General features: G+C 37.7%; 1 protein-coding gene across 24 annotated transcripts in view; it reads left to right on the forward strand.

Annotated features, from left to right (window-relative positions):
* IFTAP (intraflagellar transport associated protein) overlaps positions 1 to 24,348 on the forward strand; it is a 49,143-nt gene that overhangs the window by 13,790 nt on the left and 11,005 nt on the right. For 22 of the 24 annotated variants that reach the window (XM_056345605.1, XM_056345609.1, XM_056345607.1 and 19 more), the window contains 4 exons: positions 13,018 to 13,175; positions 14,622 to 14,693; positions 15,635 to 15,689; positions 22,899 to 23,029. In XM_056345605.1, coding sequence (XP_056201580.1) covers positions 13,018 to 13,175; positions 14,622 to 14,693; positions 15,635 to 15,689; positions 22,899 to 23,029 — 416 coding nt within the window. Of the gene's footprint in view, positions 1 to 12,989; positions 13,176 to 14,621; positions 14,694 to 15,634; positions 15,690 to 22,898; positions 23,030 to 24,348 lie in introns of all 24 variants that reach the window. The other 2 variants (XM_056345622.1, XM_056345623.1) reach the window with 2 other exon arrangements.

Consider the following 24,348-nt stretch of genomic DNA (forward strand, 5'->3'; position numbering starts at 1 on the left):
GGACATCAGATTAGGATGATTAGGCTGAAAAAGTCTCATGCTTTGCAGATGAAACAAAAGGTGGGGCTTAACCTTGATCTAAGTGTTGCTCAATTGCAGGCGGTTCAGATCTGAATCCAAATTCTGCAGCTCAGGTTCATTTCATTTGGCCATGTTAAGTCAGATGCCATAAAAATAAATGCGAGCTACATGTTACTCACTTACAATTCTCTTTACCTCAGCTTTGCACTAAAAATGATGTCCTCATATTATTGGAGAAGCACTGTATTTTTCAATTACAGCATGTGGCATGCTTCATTGATTGGCACTCAGAAGTCTGTCCTGTCCTTGTCCTTCAGGCAGAACTAAGTGTCAGTCAGGCACGGAGCAGAAAACCAGTGGGGGAGTCGAAACTGCCATAGAAATAATCTTGCGGCAACCTTCTTTCTCTCCTTCCAGTAAAATATAGAAGAGAAAGGAGACACTGGGGGATGAGATAAGAGGATTGAAAATTAGGCTCTGGTCTTCTTTATGTATGATTGATACACTGGGGATAGCTCCTATCTTAGAAGCACGCAGCATATCATGATGATACTTGCAAAAAGCCTCAGCGTGTACTTCAGTGACTTTCATTGTCACTATAGCATCTGCCACTAAAACTGTATAAAATGTAGAGCTTTAGCTGAATCAAATTCTTAGAAATGCTGTTTCCTATGCTGATATAAACAAAACTGCTCAGCTTGTTTTCATCCCACCTTCATTTTCCTTTAAAAATACCCAGAGGTGCTGGTTTGCATTCTAAGCTAGTGAGCTGCAAAAATTCCGTGTAAAGCACAAGGCATGTTACGATCAGAACAGTGCAAAATACTTTTTAAAATATCACATTCTTAGTTTCTTAATTTTGCATTTGAAAAAATGTCATTTGGCTTCAAATTTTTAGTTTTAATTAAAACTTTATTATTTTTTTTTAAAAGCAACTGTGATAGCTTAGTAAGATTGCTAGTAAGATAGGCTTCAGAAATTTTCACTTTTATGTATGAGTTCAGATGTTTACTGTGGGGATGTATTTGTGGTTACTGTCAAGCAAAATCTGACAATTTTCAGATTACATTTCCGAATTTGGCCTGACAATGGTGGTGATCCATACACTAAATCTTTGTACAGTGAGAATTAATGTCAGAATTTGCAGTCCTGCTTAATAACCAAGCCCAGACAGTTGTGTGTGTATATAGGAGGCTTTAAAAATTCCTTGAAAAACATCACCATCTTCTAGATTTGGGCTGTCATAACATCAGAAACAGAAGACACACATAGAAGTAATTGGATCCCACTGATTTCACAGGGTACGATATATATATAAGGTGATTTTCACTTTTGCATGAATGTATACTAGCTTTGTAGTTGGGATTGCAAGGATTTTTTCACCAGGAGTTTCTACATTATTCTTGAAAGCATCTCATAAGAAACTAATTTCTTAACTAATGTTGAATTTTTATCCGTTAGTTACATTTCCCACAGTGAAACTAAAAAGAGTATACCTTGAGTACAAAGACCCAAGCATCCTTGACTGTTCTGGCCTACCTAAAAAGAACTCTTTGAGGCTATAAATGTCAGCGTGGAGTAACCTCCTGTGAGCACATTAGGGTCTTCTGCTGACAGAACAGTTCCATTCTTGTAAATATGGGAAACAGTTTTAATGAATTTTTGCATTCCTGACTTTCAATGGCTTTTTAAAAATTGCTAGTATTCTAAACAAGAAAATCACAGTTTTATACTGTTGTCTTTTTGTGTCTGAATGAGGGACAGAATGAGAGTTCATAGATTATAGTAAGGCTTTTACCTCCCTTTTACCAGAGCTGGTGGGACATGGATAAACATACTTAAATGTCATTTTAAAACTCTGAGCTCAGCATTTGCCACATATATACTCCAACAGAACATGACCTATGTATTTAAAATAGGTAATATTTAAAAAGTGTGGGAGCACTCCCTCCATAATTGGATTTTTTTTTTTTAACCCTTTTTATCAATCCTGTAATGGATGGACACTTGAGGGGTGGTTTGAGATTCTAGTAAGTCCCTTACTTTTCCTACTTAGAACATCCAAAGTGTATTTTTTGTCAAAAGGATAATATTAACAAGACAAATAGATAGGTGAAAAGACTGGTGAACCGATGGGAATATGATTTTGTAATTAGAGCACAGGTGCAGAAAGGTGAATTTTTTTATGCTTGTTGTAAAGCTGTGCAGAAGTTTTCAGCACCTGGTAAAAAATGACAACCTCTTGTGCAAATCCAAAGCAAAAATAGTGGTAAGAGAAATAATTGTATTAGTCATTTATTTTAATACATTAGTTTGTGCTGCTCTTAGAATCACTGAACCCTCTTATGCTTATGCCAAGTTACATGTTTAGCTTGTAAATATAAAAGCCAGTCTGATAATAAAACAGCTAACTGGCATTTGCTTTGAGATTGGACAACTCCAGGATGCTTTCTAAGTCCAGAGAAAAATCTTAAGAATTTCTTGACTGTGCAGTTGAAGATGCCGCAGAAGAGTTTGATTTGCAAAGGAGTTGATGACACAGATTTCTGTGGATCTGGTCAATGAGTCATCTCTTCAGAACTAAACACTTCCTAGAACAACTTTGGACAAAATCTCATGGGAATAGACCCAATCCCCACTTTTTAAAAAATTGCCACACAGGGCAAGAGGTCTTTCAAATCTTAGAAAAGAGTGTTTGAAATCTGGTGGAGAGAACTATGATGTCCAAACTTAGAAGGCAGCATCTGCTGATTTTTCTAAACTCAGAGGTGGACTGGGAAATTCGGTGGAGCATAAAGTTTCTCCTTTGACCTGCTAAAAAAAATACAGAAAAAAAAATGGTCCAAGCTTCAAATTTTTAATCTAGGTTTCACATTACTCCTCTCCCACTTCTAAAAGTATGGGATCCTGTATCAGTCAGCTGCATAGAAAAATGCCAAACCAAAGTTTAGGTTCATATTTTTGCTATGGCCCTGGGCATTTGACTACTGGGATTAAATTCAGTCCATTCCTGCTGTTAGTTTTGCTGTGTTTCATATACCTCACACAGCCTGGCAGTACACTGAAGTCTGAGCGCTTTGATCAGACCAATCTCGAAGCAAATTCAACCTTGGGTATATACTTCATAGCCTCAGTGCTGTTGTTTTGATGCTTCTGTGCCGAGCAAGCTGTCAAGCGGAGGAAGTTGGAAGTGGCTGACCACTTCTCTGCTTCCAGGTGGCATGTCCTATTCTGTGTTGTGATCAGATTAATTTAATTCCCCAGTGAAAGCTGAGTGATGTATTTGGTTCATGGTTCGTTTGACGGTAGTTGTCTGCTTCTTTTTTTTTGTTAACCACATTTAGGAAAAACAACCACCTTAAACTTCCTATATAAATGTCAGTGGAGGAACTTTACAAATGTGAGTCTTAACAGCAGAAAGCATAGCAGAAAACTATATAAGAAATGACAGTAAATTCACTTTAATTTTAAAAATGGACCAGTAGGACAATGCTAACCCCAAGAGAAATTTGCAGCCTTCTTCCTATGAGTGGATTTGCCAATAAAAGCAACTAGACAGTTCAATAAAACTAATTAAATTAATCTGTCATCCCCAGGGAACTTAAACAGGGCATGAAATAGGGAAACAGCGTCAATTCAGAGCTTTTTATTGATGTGTTGTGCTGGATCATTGGAAAGAATGGGATAGGAGAAAAAATTTGCAATTTTCTATTGATCATAAATTCACTAGCTATCTCTATGTAACCTCCATTCAATATAGTATAAAATCAAATATCATACAGAGCCCCTAAATGTGGAAAAAACCCAGACATAGGGACGCAAACATCATAGATTATTTTTGAAATAATAATAGCTGATCTATTTTATGGATATTTGTTGTTCTTAGATCCCAGTTGTATTTGCTATGCAAAGTATTACATCTACATTTTATAGACAGAAAAAAAATAGGCATGAAGAAGGGAAATGACTTGTGTTTGATTGCATAGTAGCTCATTGGCAGCACCAGATAAGGACAGAGGCATCTGGACTTGTGGAAACTTTGACAGCCCTTGAACAATAGTGCTTCCCTGGTAGCAATTTTTTGTTCTTTTCTGTGATACCTTTATTACCAAACAATTTCTAAAGATTGTTTCAGATGGAAAAACAAAAGTATTTTCATTCTGTTGCATAACTTCTATTTTCTAGAACGTAGAAAAGAGGCGTATTAGTAATCTTGCTGTTGATGCATTGATACACCACTATAGGTGGAATCTGTATTGGCTATGGTTGAACTCTGTAGTACTGTAAAAAGCGGTTACACAGAATGATCTCTTGCTTTAGCTCCTCACCTTGCCTTGAAAGGTATTGAAGTGTGCTAAATGCAGCTGTTGGCTGTTTCATGTCATTGCAGTGAGGAAGGCCTCCTTTCCTGATGTGGAAATGACACAAAGCAAATAATGTCAGAGATCAGAATCATATCGTAGCTCAACAGGACAATCAGAAACAGAAATCAATTGACCTCACTTCCAGTTTAGTGCTGAACTCTTTGTAGAATTATGTGCTTTCAGTGTCCCTTATAAAATCACATATACATGCCTAATTTCAAGACAGTAGGTATTTGCCTTTAAAAGAAAAATCAGGCCTTTTGAAGATGCTTTAATGTCTTATCTATAATATCCAAAATTAAGCATTTTTAGAACTCTTGGGCTCTCTGACATTTTATTCATTTGGTCCCACCTACTGTAATCTTTTAATAATATTATTTGTTAGGAAAGGAATACTTTGTATGGAGGTGCCAGATGCTTTTAGTTATGTACAATTCACTTTTTTCTTACAGTGCTTATTTAGTTACGTGCCTAGCTCTGGATTCTTCTAGAATGCATACACAGGAGGTTTCCAAAATCAATTCTGTCCTGCTTTATTAGTATATCACTTGCTCTTTTAAAAGTGCTACCAACATGTGTATTTAATGTAGTTTCCTTGTACTGAGGGTGAACTTAAGCACATTTGTGGTTGCTTTGACTGTAAAAAAGAAAATAAACCCAAGTGTTAAAAACACAGTGCTTATTTAAGTAATAAGCTCAAATACATTCTCTTTCTTTTAGCTAAGGTTCAAAGTATGGCTTCATGTAGCCAAGACTTACGAAGAAGTGTGTAGTTCCTGTAGACTGAACTAATATTCTCCCATTAGTTACTGTCTAATTTAAAGCTCTTCCTGAACTATCCCTCAAACACAACTTCTGAGATGTAACACTTTTTACATCCTGCAAAGGACAGTGTAGATTTTCTGAAGCCATAAGAAGCAGGCCTACCTTTATCAACTTCTGGAAGAAGTCTCCCAGCTTTTATATCCTGATACGCTCTCAAATTATAATTGCAAAATGCTATCAGTTGTACAGCCTGTGCCTTTATGAAGCTGTTTTTTGCCCCCACTGCAAAACCACTATTGTTGGAATTAGAAATCCGATCTAGGATGGTGGCATTGCTTGGTAGTGATAGATATCACTTGAGTGCTGGTAGATATTACGAGGTGTAGCTCTCATAACAGGACTGTGCTGGTTAATATCAGCTGAGGATCTGCTCTAAGATTTCTGTCATGTCATTTTTTAAAGGTAATTTTTCATCATCATCTGTTGGAAGAAGCAGGATTTTGCTCATGCAGGCTGCTGAAATGGTCAAGTGTACATTTACCTTGTTATTTAACTGACTGCATTATAGTACTCAAATGGGAAAGGTATCCAACAACAGCACTGTTGAACTGTGGAAGAGTAATAATTTTTTTTTAATGATTAGCTGGGGTGAATGTGATATAAACAGGAAATATTACCCCTTTTCTAACACTGACACTATGTAAAGCACAACAGAGATACAGATAAATGCCACATAAAACCAGAATATATAGGTTCCATTAAAGGAAAAAGGGTGAGATACTGATACGGTAAAGAACAGTTAAACTTTTGAAAATTAAGAGGTGAGTTAGTTTTGGAGAAGTATTGCTGTACATTAAGCTAAAGCAGGTATGTGAGATTGACTGAAACATACTTGAGAGTAGCAGTCATTTGTCTTTCCCCAGAAGGAGCATATACAAGAAAAGGTCCTTTCCTGTCTGGTTTTCAAACATGCTACAGTAAGGGGAGTATCAAAAAATGTCAGTCAGAAGCAGTAATAGGTACTTAAGAATTTACACTTTTAAATCAGATAGTCCCACTGAAGTTACTTGTCCCAGTCCATGGAATAATGTATTTATCTTAGCTGAGGACATGGTATGGTGAAATTTGCTTAGGAAATTGGCATTACTGAGAAAAGAATCAAACCCATACTACCGTTTATAGTAAAAGTTGACCTTTTTTGAAGGAAAAAAAAAAGGTAAACTACTTTTTGCTGATTATTTGTAATTTAATTGGGGTAAGATCAAAGACGGTAGGGGAAAAGGCTGCACCTGCTGAATCTCTGTTCTGGTGAAAAGAGCAACGAATTCCGTAGGCATGAGTGAGTTACATTGGAAAGAGGATTCAGCAGCAAGAATGCCCTTGTTAATTGGAGGTGAAGTATAGAAAGAGAAGACCACAATTTTTGACATATTGGACTTTCAAGAGGTGTTAAAAATATTAATTTGCACACTTAGGCAGATAAGTTGTTATTTTCTCTGCTGCATAGTGCGGCGAATGAAGAGACGGGACGCAGCTTGATGCAAGCAAGATGTCCATTTATTAGTGATTTTCTTACAATTATATATGTTTCTACCTTCTACATATTACACACTGATTGGCTAAATCTTAAGCGTAAAAAACACTGATTGGTTAATATTTAAGGCACACCGTTAGAACAATAGGTACTTACTAGTTTATCTTGACCTAGCAATAATTTTTATTCCAAGGTTAGGGAGTTTCTTTCTACGCGGCTTTCTTAATTACATATTGGCGCCATCCGTTCCCTTATCTGGCTACTTGTTTCTCTGTCCGTCTGGTTGCCTCCTCAACTGTGATGGCTCAGGGGTCTGCTGTTAGCTTGTTCCTTTGCTCCCAGGGCTTGTGCCCTACAAGTTCTAACAAGTCTCTATTCATCAGGCTATAAGTACTTGGACTCTTGTCCTTGAGGCCTTGTCCTACAGTATAGATTGTTAATTGGACAGAAGAGTTCTGTTTGCTTGGTGCTACTGTGAGTTCAGCGTTGTTGAAATTAGTGAGGGTTTTTATTGAGTAAGATTAGAATGGGACTCTAGGAATTCAGATATCTAGGGGGCAGGCAATTCAGATGCTGGGGGTTGGCAGGTATGGTATAGTATATGTAGAACATCCACTGCCTTTTTGGGTGGCAACAGGAGGCTAGGCAGGATGCCCTAAGACTCTTAAAACAGCATGATGAAGTTTAGGGGCCTGAATTGTGCCTGGATTGCTCTTACTTACAGACAGGCGTATAGGACCCTGACACTGAAATCCCCCAGCTATGGCTGTATGGGATACTTGGGCTTTTTGTCATGAAAAGGTGGACAAACTGCATTGATTTACAGAGATTTATTCATTTAAACACATGGAAGCAGGAAGATAGCTTGAGAATGTTAATCAGAGAAGGTTTTCTAGGCTAAGTAACTTTAAAACACTACGTTCTGTTCTCAGCTGGGCAATATACAAGCAGAAGGAGACTGCAAGTTTTGATTGGGGTTACTGCAGAAAATCTGGGAGCTGGTTTGATTGAATTATCAAAAAGAAATGAAGGCTTTAAAAATTGCCTTCTCAACAGATTTGCTTTTTGGCCTTGAAATTTTTTTTCCCCTGTTACAGCTTGGCATTTAGGGTAAATGAACTCAGCACCATACAATGGTTTACATGTTTGCAAATAAGTAAATACAGGTACTCTACAGTCTGTTACTGATATTTTATGGAAACATTTCAGTGACAGGGTTTGGTCTTGTTTTAAAGTGTGGCTGTTGTGATGATGTGTTTGAAGAATGGAGATAGTGAATGAACATGAAATTTGTACTCATGACCTCTGTACAAGGCGGTTATTGTGCTACTATGAGTAAAATTACTTCCTGTTCAAGAGTCCTGCACAAAGTCACTGTATTATTGGAATCCCAGGTTTTCCATCAAAACATAACTTGGAAGTGATTTAAGGGATTCACAGGCCTTCTGCTGGCCCTCAGTCCAGCGTTCTGAGGACGAAGAAGTACATTGGAACTTATAATAGCAGCTTTGCTGTGTTTTTTCTTTTGTTGTTTTTTTGGGTTTTTTTAATAGTTAAAGGGGCCCCTTTCTCATTTTTGTTTTTGGAATGAATTCATTCAGTTGAAAAAAGGTGGGAAATACCTGGTAGTTGGTATTGTTTTGTCCAGTGTATTATCCCACGCCAGGTTTTCTACAGTATGTTACTGATTGCTGTGTCTGGTCTGACTTTGAAATGTTTCACACCATGAGACTTTTGTCATTCTTCTGGGGCTACTATTTCATTTTAACAGATTTCTCTGACAGGAAGTTTTTCCTGATAATCCTGGTAGCTCTCCTCTCTGGCTTTGTGATAAGTGATTCCATTATTCTTTGAAATATACAGGGTGATCGGTGGACATTTCCAAAAGATTCCCTTCCAAACTGGAAGACAAAGATAATTTTAAGCAATAGATAGTGAGAGAGAGGAAAAAAAAAATAAATTATCAAGGTGGATATACTTTCTGATAGAAATATGTTTCTGAAGTCTGCAACATACTTTTCAGTGACACACAATTATGATAGATACTACTCTTGAGAGACTCAGATTTACTTCTCTAGAGACCTAAGCTGGCTTGTTATTTCATTGTTAAGGTACAGACAGTGGAATTTCTAAAAAGTAAGACTGAAAAACTGTCTGCAGAGTGAATATGTGAATCTTTCCATCATTTCAGCCTTCTTCTTTTGCTACTTTTTGTTGTGTTTGTACCCCTTATTTTGGACTTTGGTCACATATTGTAATGGCCAGTGTTGTACGTCTGGGTCTTGGCAGGTTGAGAACCGTGACTGTGAATAATGAGTCAATTATCACTTAGTCAGGGGGAAGGCAGAGCTATCCTCTTAGAAGCATGTAGTAGCTTGAGTTGGAAGGAACCCATAAGGGTCATCGAGTCCAACTCCCTGCTCCTCACAGGACTACCTAAAACAGTATGTGGCAGATGATCATCTGTCATCCCAGGAAAGAAGAGTTCCGTTTTTTGCAGTCTTGCTGGCTTGAATGTGAGCCTTCCTCCTTCCTCATCTCTTTCAAAAGCAAGGACATAAATGGTTGAAATTCAGAACACTGTCAAAGGAATACAGCTGTGATTTTTCTCTGCAGATTGTAGTTTCTTTAAATTTAGAACAATTTATGTGTGTTGTTTTTAATATTTTTTAAGATCATGACTGCTACTGCTTCAAGAGAGCCAGTTATGTGATGCATGCATTGAGAAACTATAGGTGTCAGTAGTTATTTTGGACATCTGAAGGTGTATTTTACTGGCCTTGAGGGACTGTGCTTGAAGCAAGAAATGTAATGTTTGATTCACCTCCCTCCCTCCAATTATGTGGCATAGCCTCATTATGCACCTGGTTGCATAGCTGATAACTCTGTCTGCAGCATGCATTTCACAGCTGCTTTAGGTTGCTTAGACTTTTTTTCTTTTCCTTCTGAATTTTTCACTTGTCATGAATATAGTATCACATTGCAGTTGTGAATGTTTCATCAAGTGTAATGTTTAGGATTCTATAACCAGTAACTCTGCAATGGTCTTAACCAGGAAAAATTTTCTGACAGAATTTATGACTGATCTCTTAGGAGATTGGATAGTGCTTCTTGCTGTAGACTGGGCTTGGTGAATGACACATAAATACTATGAATGCACTTGATTTCTTATTAGCTCATTTAATCTATCTAGCTTTTTAACTGTGACAACAGCTCAGCTGTCCAGAAAATAAATAACCTAATAAAATAGGTACAGTATAGTTTGTATGTACTGTTTAATTGTAACTGCCTAACTAGGTGTCATAGGTCTTTTGATGCTAAAAGTGATATTGTTTTGTTTGGAGAATTCAGAACCTGTATTTTGGAGAAGAATGATCTGGTATGCATCCCAGAAGAATGACCACAGTGGTATCCAAGATAGGCATGGGCTTGCTCACGAATATCATGTATATTCAGAGCCTATCAGCTGTATGGATTATGTTGCTGATCATTCCAGTTCATGATACCTTTTGTCTCTCTGTTGATCAGGCTGAGAAAAATGTATGACTTCCAGAAGCTTTTTCTCAGTTCTCAAAAGGCTTCTGATGTGCACAGGGAGGATACTGGGCCCTGAATCCCTGTTGTTACTCTATAGGTCTGTACATGTTTGGCTGAATAATTTCCTAATACGCACATACCCTAAAATACATTAATATCCTTCATGACTTGTCAGTCTTTAGCATAAAACTTGTAAATTCTTAGTATACAACAGGAAGTCCATCCTGTTTTACCACTGCAGTAACAAAAGATTGAAGCTTTTTGAGCTAGTCATCTAGTTCTTCCTAAAAAGTACGGTGACAGTAAGAATATCTTCAGATAGTAGGTGACAGTTTTGCCTGTCAAGAATTTAAAAGGGGGTTTCTTGTGCAGTAGTGCTTCATTTCCATGGCTTGAAAAAGTGTGTAGGAAGAAGAGATTGCCCATATGTACTTCTGTTTCCAAATGTTGCTTTAGGAAAGTATTTGCTAAAAAAGCAGGGAGAAGACACATGTATCAAGAGGCCTGGGATTTAGGAATTATTCAGAGGATCCATCTGTGGTCTGAGCATTAAAATGTTTGCTGTATCGGTCTGTTTTGGTGCAATTTACTTTCTATGATCCTTGACTCTTATGAGTGTGGACTTCAGGTTATGTCCAGACTGCCAGCCCTTTCTATGTGTCATAGTAACTGCAGCACAGAACTGTCCCTGGGGATTAATAACTCTTCGGTGGATGGCTCAATGTAGTAACCCCAAGGGCATCATTAAAACTCTCCACAAGAATTACTTCAATGCTTGTAACGTATAATTATGCTTTAGAAATGCATGACAGCTTTTCTTATTGTCACAAAGCAGATTTTTCAAACTAAACTCAAGAAATTCTGTTAAATGAGCATTTATTTTTCATGAAGAACATGTGATGTGAAGTTCATTTGAATTGATTATCCTATAGCTGCTCCATATTTGATAATGGGACTTTTAAAATAAGAAGTCCTGGATTTTTATTTTGGCTGTGATTTGCCTATTTTTTGCTGTGTTATAGGAAAAAACCTATTCAACATGGGTCAAAAATCCATACTTCCGTGCACATATTGTCCTGTTCTGTTATCAGCTCCTAGATCCAGTTTGTACTGTTGAGATTTCATTTGATGATCACCTAGCTGTACCCTAATTCTTCTGGCTGCTCTGTGCTCCATGGACCTGGCTGGTAGGACAGTCAGAAGCACTAACAGTTGTCTTAACTTTGCTCTTGTTGTCTGAGGAGTTGTTAAAGGTCTGAAAGATGTCACAAGCTATCGTTGAAAGATTCAGTTCTGTTTCTGAATACTTCCCTGTTTTCAGTGAGGGCACAATTGGCCATGTCTGATGTATAAAATAAACATGAGAGAAGTTATTCCAATCTTCTGTCAATCCACTGGCAAAATATTTTTCCAATCCGTCTTTCAAGAGCAAAGCAACCCCCTAAGAGAACAACCCTTCTTGAGCATTTGTATTTAATTTTTAATCTCAGGACCTAAAATTCTGGCAATTAAATATCACTGGCATACTTCTGTTTATTAGTCTGATCCCAATAAAAATTTATTTACTCACAAAATTTTCTCACCCAGTCAGATTGCTGATATAGGGAGGAAATCAAATTGGTAATAAGCTAAGTCAAGAGCATACTGTAGTTGTTAAACACTGAAAGCAGCAGTACCTAAAGAAATTAGCTCAAATGAGTTTTATTAACTAAAGATACAGGGGCTAGGTTATAGGACCTGTCAGCGCATCTCATCACGTAGTCCTGGACTGGTGGAGATTCTGACTGTGATGCCCTTGGAGATCCAAGAGCTTTGTGGGTGCTGGCCCTGGGCAGATTCCCAGCCACAGTATCAATACCGGTTCTGACAAGAACTACCAAGGCTTACTTCTATACTAGACAACATGGACATTTGCTCTAATGGTTGTGAGGTTCACACATGGGGCACATGTTTGGGCTGATAGTATAAACAGGGTGATACCAAGATACTGAGGTAGAAAATACAAGAACTACTTCATTTTTGGACCAGATTGTTGCTGTGCTATGATCAAAATCAGAGTCCTTCCTTGTGCTTGATAAGAAGGCACAGCATCGGATAGGTATGTGAAGGAATATGTGCACTTGAAGTGCTTAAGATAGCAAGTGATTTTGTGAGCACAGATCCCGCATAAGCTTAGTTGCTGAACTTTTAAAACTAGACATGCAAGTGTTGGGAGCGTGTGTTAGTGTGTTAGGGAATGGGGTTTTTTTGTTGTTTTAATTCTAAAACTGTACATCTAAAATAGCTCAACTGAGTGCATGCAGTTGCTATGGGTTTATAGTGTGTCACAAAGAAGAGACTCTCTTCATATGTGCAGGTGTTTTCAGTGCCAGATGAAGGCATGGGCACAAATGTGCCATTTTGTGCAGAATTCAGAGAGCATTTAAACAGTTTTAAAATAAAAACTAAGGTGTAATCTCACTTACTGTCTTGCTTTATTGGGGTATTTTCACCTCTCAGGTTATTTTATCAAATTTTCTGTATATTGCATAGGCTTTTGAGACAATTAATTCTTCAGTATTGAGGAATAGGTGCACTTAAAGTTCAAACTGCATATTCAGTTTTATGATAAAGATTGCAGTACATGATGTATTATTCATGTATGTCTATGTATATTCATGTATTTCTATGGAGTTCATGGAAATGCTGAGCATGAGAGGAAAAGTGAATGTGTAAAATAAGTCAATATTAGATCTAATGGATTTTGCGGTTTTCTTTTTCTTGGATAGTGCATTATGTTATCTGATCTCCTTGCAGAGGAAGAGGGGAAGACAATTCAAGGAAGTAAAGTGGACTCCTTAAGAAATACTTTTTCTACTCCTGAATTATCAAATGGAAATAAACAAGATGGCCCACCTGAAAGGAGCAAAGACATTTGTGTGTCTCTTCCACCACAGATGCAAAATGAGAATGGGGTAATGAGTTAACATTTGTCCATGTGGACAAGCACCACATTTAAACAGATGAAAATATTGGGCAATACACTGTCCAAATGTTAGAGGCTAGTGGTATTTATCCCATCCAAGGCAAATATTTAAAATACTACCTAAGTGTGTAATGCTTACAGAGGCAACTGCAGGGATCACGTTTGGCAGTAGCATTTATTCTACTGAAGACCTGCCATAATCTGACCGATAAGTAAGGTGCCTTGCAAGGAAAGACCTTTGTAATGCTTTCACTAAAAACTGCAGTCAACAGCAGAGGTTGGCAAAAGGGAAAAAATCTTGAGAGAATGGAAGCCAGTATGCACATGTTTATTTTGTTTCCTGGGGATTTTAGCAAGTACTGAGTTCCGTGTTACTGAAGCTAGATTGGTTCAGCTATTTAAAGTAAACAGTAGGAAGGCTGGAGGGATTTTTAATCTTCTGAAACAGAGGAGATTAGGGATTTAATGTATTGGGACAGGAAAACAACAGACATCATGTGGAGAGAGCGAGATGGAAATCTGAATCCATGTGTTAAGAACTTCCACCCTCCTGCCTGAATAACAGATAGCAAAGCTGTGGTCTAGCCTGTACTCAAAAATTCCCTTCATTAAACTTCTTATTAAAAAAGAAGTAGCAGGTCATTTTGTGTAATGCACAGAGCAGCAAACTGAAGTGCCTTCAAATGGCGGGCCTGCCGGGCCTCAGCCAAAGAGCACAAGTTGTCATTTTCCTCCCTGCTACCACGTGCCTTTGAGGTGGAATCAAGCAAGGCTTTTAAAACAATCACATTCTGTCAATTGTGTAATAATAATGACAAGAATCTTTTTGCCGTTTTTCTCATGAAGAATATGGTTGCCTCATTGGGGTAGGTTGCCTTTGGGCCTCTTACTTTAGCCACTTTGAATTGGCTTTCTGCCCCGTAAAGCAATGTGCAATTTACATTATCGTTTGTTTAATGGAACATTTTAATACTTGTCTTTGTTGCTACAGAAAAAAATGTTTCAAGCATAGCTGCACTGTTTTGTCACGTTAGCAGTTTAAGAAACAAATACTGTAATAGTAGAATGCATCAGAGAAATGGCTAGTGTAGTAGCAGGAGGAGGCTGTAATGCAGTAAGTTGGCCACTATAACCTTAAACCTGCCCTGAGGAAAGAGGGAAAAAACTGCTATCAAAAACAATGCTTCTGTTCTGAATGCTGCTTTTTAGACATGTTATGATTATTTGCTACTGTTGTTCCAGTTGGTTCAGTCTGGTTCTGTGTAGGATTTCAGACGATTACCTGGATACATTCTGTTTTCAGGAGCATTGCATTCACTTTTTTTAAAAAAATTAATACACTGTAAAGGATCTGTATGTGTAAATCAGTAGGAGCTTTGATTGTGATTTTGGTTCTATTTCATGCATATAAGTATTTCTGCCTATATATCTACAGACAGTGGTGAATGAGAGCGCAAAAGCTGGTGGCTATGATGGAAATAATCTCAGTCTGTCTGAAAGAGCGAAGGTGAGGTTTCGTTTGATTTTCTTCAGAGTGGGCATTGTGAGTGGAACATGACTGATTTTTGCTTTATTCATTTACAGAGTACTTGCAATTTGTTGATGTATTTGTTTCCCATCTGTGGGAAAGAAAGATGAGAGCATCACCATCCAAATTTTTTCCAAATGTTAATGAGTATGTACTTTTAAAGTGTAAGGGTTATGTAAGTGTTCATGAGAACGGGGTCAAATCATGTTGGAAAAATCATCTAAGTGTATCTCTAATAACTTTGTGGAAACACAGAGTACTACCTAGTGCATATAGTAAATCCTCCATGGTAACACTCTTTGCACATAGGCTGGAAAAGGCCTTTTACTCTCACCCTATTCACCTATTCAGAGGGCTACAATGTCTTTCCTTGTGGTGTGTTTTAGATAGTTTAGACCATTTTCAAGGGGTATTAGCCTGAAAAAACAGTAGTGCAGCGTCCCAGATGAAGTACCAAAAATTTAATAATTCTTGGCTTTTTTATTTCCCATTCAGTTTACCATTAGTATCAAAACAGAAGGATCAGGCTCTGCATAGCCCACAGCATTTATTGTGTCTGTGCCATATGCAGTGAGCTTGCAAAACTGCGGAGTAGCTTATCATTTAACTTCTTCTATGAGAATATTTTACTTCTCCATTTTGCCACCAAGTTCCTGAAAAAGTTGCCATATACCTTGAGCTTCTTTTCCATCACTGTAGTTGATATGCAGCAATTTTCACAGCAATTCTTTGCTTATATGTAAAAGATTTTCCTTTGAGTTACACATTTCAAAGAAAATTCATATGATTTCTTGGAAAAATGCAGGAGACAATGGTAAAGGTGAAGCAGACAGTGCTTTTTTGTGTTTCTCTGGATTTTATTATAAGGAATGGAATTAATACGTTTTAATCTGTTTTCTAAATTGTGTTTTTTATGGCAGGTGGACAAGTACTTAGATTTGGAAGATATAGACACAGGTGAAAAGACATGCTGTGGTAGGTTCCCCCACCCATGCCTTCATATTCACTATCGTTGTCGGTCTTTGGATGCAAGTGTATGGGCATTGTTTAAAGAACTGTTTCTCCTCTAAAAAAGATGTTCTTCTTCAGTTCTATTGCTAGAAAATTCCCAAATTTCCCAAATTCTACAAATTACTCATTTCCTCACTCTAAGAGGTAATGAGATAATAAATTATAAGGAATATTTATTATACTGTGTCCTGGTGAGTAGTTATTTTCTTTCAAGATTTTTTCAGAATTGCAGAACACTTCTTGTTAGCAACGTTTCTACATTTTTCTGCACTTTTATTTTGTACTGAAATTATTTTGATTACAAAAGTTTCTCCACAAAGTAACGTGAGTGCTAAGAGAGAGTTTGTTGTGGTTTAACCCCAGCTGGCAACTAAGAACCACACAGCTGCTTGCTTGCTCCCCCTGCCTCCCCAGGTGAGATGAGGAGGAGAATCAGGAAAAAGGTAAAACTTGAGGGTTGAGATAAGAACAATTTAATAATTGATATAAAATGAAATACAATAAAAATAACAACAACAATTGTAATGAAAAGGAGAGAGGGAGAGAGGAATATAATCCAAAAGGAAAAAAAGCCCAAAACACAACAGGTGATGCACACACGTGTGTTTTAACACACACGATTGCTCGCTACCAGCCAGTCCCTGAGCAGTGATCACAAAGACCTGGCCAACTCCCTCCAGTATACATACTCAGCATGATGTTCTATGGTATGGAATATCCCTTTGGCTGGTTTGGGTCAGCTGTCCTGGCTGCATCCCCTCCCAGTCTTTTGTGTCCCTCCAGTCTTCTCTCTGGAAGGGCCTAAGAAACTGAAGAGTCCTTGGCTTGGTATAAACATTACCTAGCAACAGCTGAAAACATCAGTGTGTTATCAACATTATTGTCATACTAAATCCAAAACGCAGCATTGTACCAGCTACTGCAAAGAAAATTAACTCTATCCCAGCTGAAACCAGGACAGAGTTCTATAAAGTGGAAATATTTAATGAAAATTTTGTCCCTACCTGTTAAAATGACTTCATCCTGGGCTTTAAATAGGTGAGACTAGTTTTGAATTCACAGTGAAGTTCTTTAAGAATTCAAATGATGAGCATTTTGAATTGTGTTGAACTGTTCCATACTCTCCCACCTCTAAAAAGTAAATAGAAACCTAGTGTCTGTAGTTGTCTATCATAGGTGCTTGTGTCGTCATTATTACCACCAGAATTGATGACCTTTTAGTGATTAATTTCATTTTCCTCATCTATACCTGTCACTGCACAAAGAAACTAAGCCACAAATTTCAAGGGATTTGTCTAAGGTCACTGAAAGAAGCTGTTACAGAGCAGGACTTTGGTCCTTGGTTCCTTGGTTATTTCCATTTGATTAATCTGTCTAATGTGTTAAAGATTTGATTAGTCTTTCCTTTCTATATGTGCAGAATTCCTGTGAAGTCAGAGGGCTTAGGGACTTCCAGTTGATTAATAATTGGAGCTTGGCTGTTAACTGACAATAAAATAATAAACCAACATAAGTCAGGTTTACAGCAAATATTCTTTCTCCAACCTGGGATTTTCAGGAAGGAGGGAGTAAGGTAGCAGTCCTCTATCAAGCACAGACATCAAAGATTTCTTTTGAGTGCAGTGTTCACATGTGCCCATTTTTCCCTTTGTAGGACATTGTTCTGTGTTTATGTCTTTTAATATATATTAAAAAAACGTGGGGCTTACCGGTGGAAGCCTAAGCACACATTTCACTTGTACCATAATGAAATGAGAGTTGTCTCTGTCTAGTTCATGGATGTAGTATTACATATCTTTAGTTCAAAACAGGCCACAAATTGGATGATGAGAAATAAGCTCGACACTAAAATAACCAAGCAGGGCTGTGAGGGAAGAAGAGCTCTGCCAGAGCCTGGAGATAGCTTACCACTTTCTGGACCATGCCAGACGTTGCCTCTCTCCAGGCTTTTCAGCCATTTCTGTGCAGTTGTGTGTGTGCAAGTGTAAATGTTAATCACATATGTTTAGAAACCTCTAGTAAAACAGACTGCATTTGAACAAGATAATTACAAAAATGATCATCTGCTTGTACCGTCTGCATAGCACTTTATCCAAGCCACACTGGGAAAACCTTTCAGTTAGTTCTTTTATTGGTGATTATAAAAATAATAAATATAACATTATACCATCACCACTGTAGATTATCAGTGTGCTGACTACTTGCTTTTTATGTGACATTTGATTTGGCTTTCAATCTCTGCTGTCCTCAGCACTTCCCATGAGACAGCATCCCCTGCACAAACTCCCTGCACAGTCTGCCTAAATGCAGAAAGAAGCCGTATCAACTCTGAAGCAATCAACAGCAATCAACAGTGCTCACAGACAACATTAAGCATTTTGATTGTATTGTATAACATCAAAACACTTCATAGCCAGAAGCTGATTATTACTTGTAAACTCTGTAAGGAAAGTGAACAGCTTCCAAATTTCTATCTGGGCCATCCACAGCCTGGGTCTGGCCCAGGGCTTCTTCAGTGGAGGTAGTTGTTGAGTCAAGATGAAGAATTTCCCTTTGACTCCTAAGTGCAGAAAATAGGACTTACAGTTTGATAGTGTCTTACATGTCAAAATCCACTTGATAAGCTTCATAATAAGGGAGGTAAAATCTTACTCCTGTGAAAACCATAGCAACAAAATGCAAAATAAAATATAAAATGGTATTGCTTCCATTGTTTGTAATCATAAAATAATATAAAACAATATCCTTATTGACCACCTTAATAAAGGATTATTTCTGAAGAATTCCAGTTAGTTTATAAGAGAGGCAAAGTGTTACACTAATTTGAAAGACAATCTGCTGCTGGCCTTTTAAAATGCTGCCACTTGTATGTCAGAACAGGTAGATTTAAGACTTTGTATTGGCAAAACAAGCTAGGACACCCACTAAAAAATACTATTCCTTGCTAGTATAGCTACAAGCAGCTTTTATCTCTACTTGTTACTGGCAACAGTTCAGTATCTCTGTATTTCATTTAGCTTTAAAGGGCAGATCAGTTAGCTGAGTTAGCAACGGTACATTAATACAATAAATATTCACACTTAAGGGGAAGTGGCTCAAAGCTGAGAGTGTGAGAAGTGTGACAGAAAATAGGCATTAAAACTTCCCATCTGAACCAGTGCTTCTTGGGAGATGTCCTGGAAGAATCATTCTAGTTTATTTTTTTCCAATTTATTTTCGTAGTCCATTGTATTTTAAGGTGTGAATGAATACAGCTGCTGCTTACAAAAAAGCCCAAAAAGCAGCCCGTAGATTTGGCCAGTATGCAAATTTCGTTGTAGCTGTTTTCATTAGACAGCACTGGGCTGAAAGTCTGAAACCAGGGCAATGTTTTGCGTTGTGGGAGTTTGGCACAGTAAACCATGATTGGCAAAGTAAAATTGCTGCCTTAAACCATACCTTTAATGCATCGTGTAGAGACAGCATGTGTATGGCAGACAGTTTAATCGTTCTTTCTCACTGAATTCAATCTGTAACTGTAAGTAGCTTAAGGCAACAATAGAGATGATCAGGCTTTCTCCAGGGGTGGAGGGAGGATGCCTACTACCTAAGTTTTGGCAACAGAATTCCTTCCAGGACTGGTGACAAATCACTTGCTGCAGGGCTCGAAGGATAGTTAGGTAATAATAGGTAATATTTGTATGAAGTTCAAAATATGTGAAAAGCATGTCTAGAGACCTTGAGTATGCTATTTTTTAAATACAAGAGAAAACTAAAATAGGACTAATTAAATGTATGTGTGAGGCTGCATAAGCAAGGATATCGGAGTGTCATCCTAATCCAGCTTGGAGCCCTGATGCACCATAAACTTGTCTTTTCAAGGTCTCAGTTCTCTGTAACCCCACAGAGGCTGTGGAGAACCCAGGTGACTCAGTTACTTTGAAGCTGGGGCCAAGCATAGCTATTGGATTATTTAAATAATTCTTTAGGCAAATTGTATCAATATTTGTCATTTTCCATAATCTATGCCTTTGCATTCATATTTATATTTTGAGCCTATATTTACACCCAGAAAAATCAGGTTGAGGAAGAGGATTCAGAGTTAAATTATGTGGATTTTTTCAAGTATGAGGCTCTCCTCAACTGGTGAATCTCTTTTTTTCACCTCCAGACTCTGCAATCCATTTAACACTGCCTCGAGATGATTTCACACTAGGCAGCTCTTTGGAGCTAACAGCTTGAAAATCAGAGGAGACAGCAAAATTAAGCTTTTAAACTTTTTTTTCATTGTCACTACCTCCTTCCTCAGCTCCCCATCAACAGCGTTTTTTTGTGAAATGTAGTGTCTGAAAGTGGTAAAACCTGTGTTAGTGTATGTATAGCTGGGCATCATTTGGCTACAGTAAAGCTAAAGATTTAGACAAGACTCTGAATTTCTTCACTTTTAAAAGTTCAAATCAGGTTTGTGTCAATAGATTATGTTTTCTTTTTTTCTATACTTCTAATTAATATGCATGGAATGAGCAAGAAACCCCAACTCAGCAGTGTTCACCGATTTATTAATCACTTTCTGTGGGTCTGTCATGGCAGGGTGTGGGTGTGTGTGTGGATGGTCAGGACTAAAAAGAAGAGAATTGCTCAGGTTCCAAATATGCTCTCATTAAAGTATGCTGGACATGAGTAAAAGCATTTGAGTTCGCTGCTGTATCATCCAGGAAGTTGATTCATCATGGTCTAAGAGAAGCATTTCAAAATCTCTTCTCAGATTTTTTTATGTTATTGCCTGCTTAGTTGTCGCTATATGTGGTGCCGTTGGCAGTATCCAAGGCTTTCCTGTTGCTAATTAATCACCTCCACAGAGAACATAATTAGCAGCTTAATTAGGATCATCATCCACGAGTGCTGTAGCATCAGCCTAAACCAGCTGTGAGGTACTGGCTAGAGCTTACAATAGCCTACAGTTCCTTTGGGAGCTCCCACTGAGAAGGAGGACTGTCAAAACTCCCTAATTTTTCTCTCTGAAGCATTTTCTTGATTAAACATTATCAGGGAAAGCAGCATTTACCGATTAGACTTTCATGTGCTGTCACACAGCCAGGATAGAGAGACAAAGCTCATTTCTGGCATGTCTACTGGCAAACAAAGGTTGATTACCACTTTCTTATGGGATGATTGAAGAGAATCTGAAACATTGTTTGCATTACTAATGAGCCTTAAAATAGTGGAACTGACATTCTGAATATGACAAACACTTCTTGCTAAAAGCAAAAATAAATTTCCTTCTGTTGTCCTAATTTATAAGAGTTGTCTTCCTGAGCCATTGCCAGACTGTTGCGTAACAGTGCTTCCTCCTCATCTTCTCTCTGTGGATTGGTCTGTAGCAGGGGGTAGGAAGGTCTTAGTACGGAAATAATCAGTGTTTATACCAGTAGGTGATACAAACCTTCTGATGCCCAGGCTTTCCTTCCTTCAGTGTGGGTATATATTTAGGGTGCAAATTTGAAACAATAGCAGATGCTTGCTGTTGGCTTTAAATGAACTTTCACATCTTCCTTCTGTCCTACAAATAGTTTTGACCCAAGTTATGAAAGATCAAAAAAAGCAGTTGCAGAGCACGTGAAGGCAGGCATAGCATATATACCTGTGGACTGCACTGTTCTTTTCAGAAAGTTTTTGCGTATAACTGATGCAGAATAAGATCAGGTGCTATGCTGAGAACAAGTACTGAAAATGCATAGATGACTAGAGACAGGTATAACCAACCAAGAGAATACAGATGAAAGTGAAACCACTTATACGTGAATCATGAACCAAAAGACAAAAATCCAGGATTGAGATACCCAAGGGAATGATACCCATCTCTTTTTTAAAGAACATTCTACTTTACAAGTCCAAAGCCCTGTTGGCTTTGAAATAGTACACAATTCCCAGAAAAAAAAACTAAATGAAGAATTTGATTATGGATTTTTTACAAAGGCCTAGCTAGGAAATCATTATTGTCAAATGCAGATTTACAGGAGAATGAGAGGTCATTAACTCCATTACTGTGGTAAAAATGTGCAGGAAGAGATAAATATCCACTTCTTCCTTCTCACCCTGGATCTATGTACCCTTTTATTGGTTCTGTTAACTAACATTTAAGCAATGCTAAGAAAATTTATTCTGAGATTTCAAGAAGAAATCAAGCTACTAAAATGTAGTATAAAGCTGTAAAGAAACTTGTGTATCAGCTAGAAAATACAGTAGGTAGATTTACATAATCCTTCCACTAAATTACAAGACATATGGTCCCCTTAAGTTCCTTCATAAAATCATCACGGGGACAAGATGGACACATCTGTGCTGTAGCAGAGCCAAGACTGATTCATGTTAAAAGATATTTCTAAACCTAAGGCATATCCTTCTGAGCTGTCACAGAGAACAAACCCAGTACGAACGTTTTGCTTAAGCATGTAAAGCAAAAGTGATTCAGAAAGTCTGTGCGTTTGTGAACTGTGGACCAAATCCTGCCTGTGTCAAAAGGTTACATGTTGCTGTGTCCTGGATATAGGGAAGTCCTTTCAGGTACCTCTTTTTGGAAAGCTCAGGGAGGAACAAACATCTGTAAAATATCCATGGACAAGAGAGTTGTCTGGCACATTAGTGGGGAATATTAGTACTTCTACCAGGTATTTTTACCTAATGTTTCATGTTAAGATGCTTTGCAAAGATTCTTTATGCCGAGCGTACAGGTGGTGAAACTAAACTAGTAAAAGAGAGCTGAATGAGACTGCCCAGCTAATTGGTGTCAAGACCAGTATTCAGTCTGGTGTTTTATAACTCGTACTGCAGAAATCTCTGCTCAGGACCTTCTTTCTTTGTTATGAAAGACATTAATCCCAGGTGTTCTCTTGAGTTTAGGAGCGTATACATCCAGATTTTTAAATCAGAGTCCTCAAGAAAGCAGAGCTACCTGTCTATTTTCAACCAAGTTTGATTTTTCCTTAGTATAGTACATTTTATTATCTAGATTTTAGCTCAGGACTGTATGGGTGTTTTAAAGATAGCTGCCTGTATTATATATTATGCAACAACAAGTACAGCACACTTTGACTAACAAGCTTCTGCCTGTGTCTGAGCACTACAGAATTTTACATGGGATTTTGCTAATTTATACATTGAATGGAAGGTTAAAGTTGGCAATTTTTTATTCAGCAGAGTCATTAGTTCTCCCAGGGGAGGTGGAAGAGACAGTGGCTTGCTGTACACCCTTTTTGGATAAGCCTATTCAACCAAAGTTCAGAACCTTGTCAGTTCCACAGCTGTCGGACAGCAAAGGCCAAGAGGTATGAGGTCAGATTTATTTATTTAAACACTGGGGGTTGGGGTGGGTTTTTTTCACCTGTTGGCTTCTAATGTTGTTACAACAAGAACAGAAAGGTATGGATGGAGTGTGTGGATCTTCTATGAGTTAACAAGTCACATTATTAATTTTTAAATTAATAATGAGTTCTTAAGGACATTAAGACTTGAGATAAACACTCTAACAGAAAGGTATTATTTTGTCTTGCACACTGCTACTATATAATCTACATTTTCAAAATGTGTACTTCAATACTTAAAAATGTGTGTGAGCTTTTTCATATTTAATTGGTGTAACTCACAGAATGTTCAGGTAAACTCTTGCGCTTCCTGACCTTTTAACAAGTCATTACTAGGGCCATTTAATTTCCTAGTGATCTCATAATCTTACAACATCCTGCAGTTCTCATTGGGCTGAATATAGGAACCATCTTCTGCAACAAGGAGGTAGGGAATGATCCCTTTAACTTGATATTTAAAAGAAAAAAAGGTTTTAGAATGTATTGTGATCAGAATTGGGATTTTTCCTCTTGGAAATTAGTAGTAGCTAGATGCTGCTGAGGATCTGCATTGTCTAGGTCTGGTGTAGAGAGGTTTGCACTATACAGTCTGAGTCTTTTAATCAGACTCAATCAATACAGGCTTTAATTTAGAATTGCCATTTTCCCCCAGAATTTCTGTTCTTTTCAAACTGGAACAGAAGGTGTGGATTGCTCACAGGCTTATTTTAAGTCATTAAGCTTCCTATCCAAATAGTCAGTGTGAGCATTAACTTTTGGGGATGTTTCTATTACAGAGAATTCTTCGCCACTTTTTTTCCCCTGCTTGATCATTGTAATAGAGGCTGAAGTTGGCTTCCAGCTAAAATGGGCCAGTTTTGATAGTTTCATATGCTTATTGATGTCCCATGAGACTTAAATCAAGTTTATAAATGATGCGTGACCAATGAAGGTTTGATATTATAGCAGTGCATATGGTGCCTCCTTTCCTGAGCTCAATTGTGTTTAGTTCTTTGCAATAAACTCTTTACTATAAGGAACAAGTCTGCTTTGGGAAAAAGTAAATGTTCTAAAATGACCTTTCAAGCTTTAATACCCACCATTCTGTGAATAACAATACTCACACTTTTCCCTAAGGATTGACATAATTTGAGGTTTTTGCCTTGAGAAATATCCATTGGCACACACACAAAAAAAACCTAGAATGAGCTTTTATGGTTTTCTCATTTGGTAACTTCTGTATAAAACTAAAGAAGGAGAGTTGCAGCAGCCTGCAGTGTTCCTAAAGGATTGCATATGACTCT

This window comes from Falco biarmicus, chromosome 7, assembly GCF_023638135.1.
Source record: "Falco biarmicus isolate bFalBia1 chromosome 7, bFalBia1.pri, whole genome shotgun sequence".
NCBI classification, from domain to species: domain Eukaryota; kingdom Metazoa; phylum Chordata; class Aves; order Falconiformes; family Falconidae; genus Falco; species Falco biarmicus.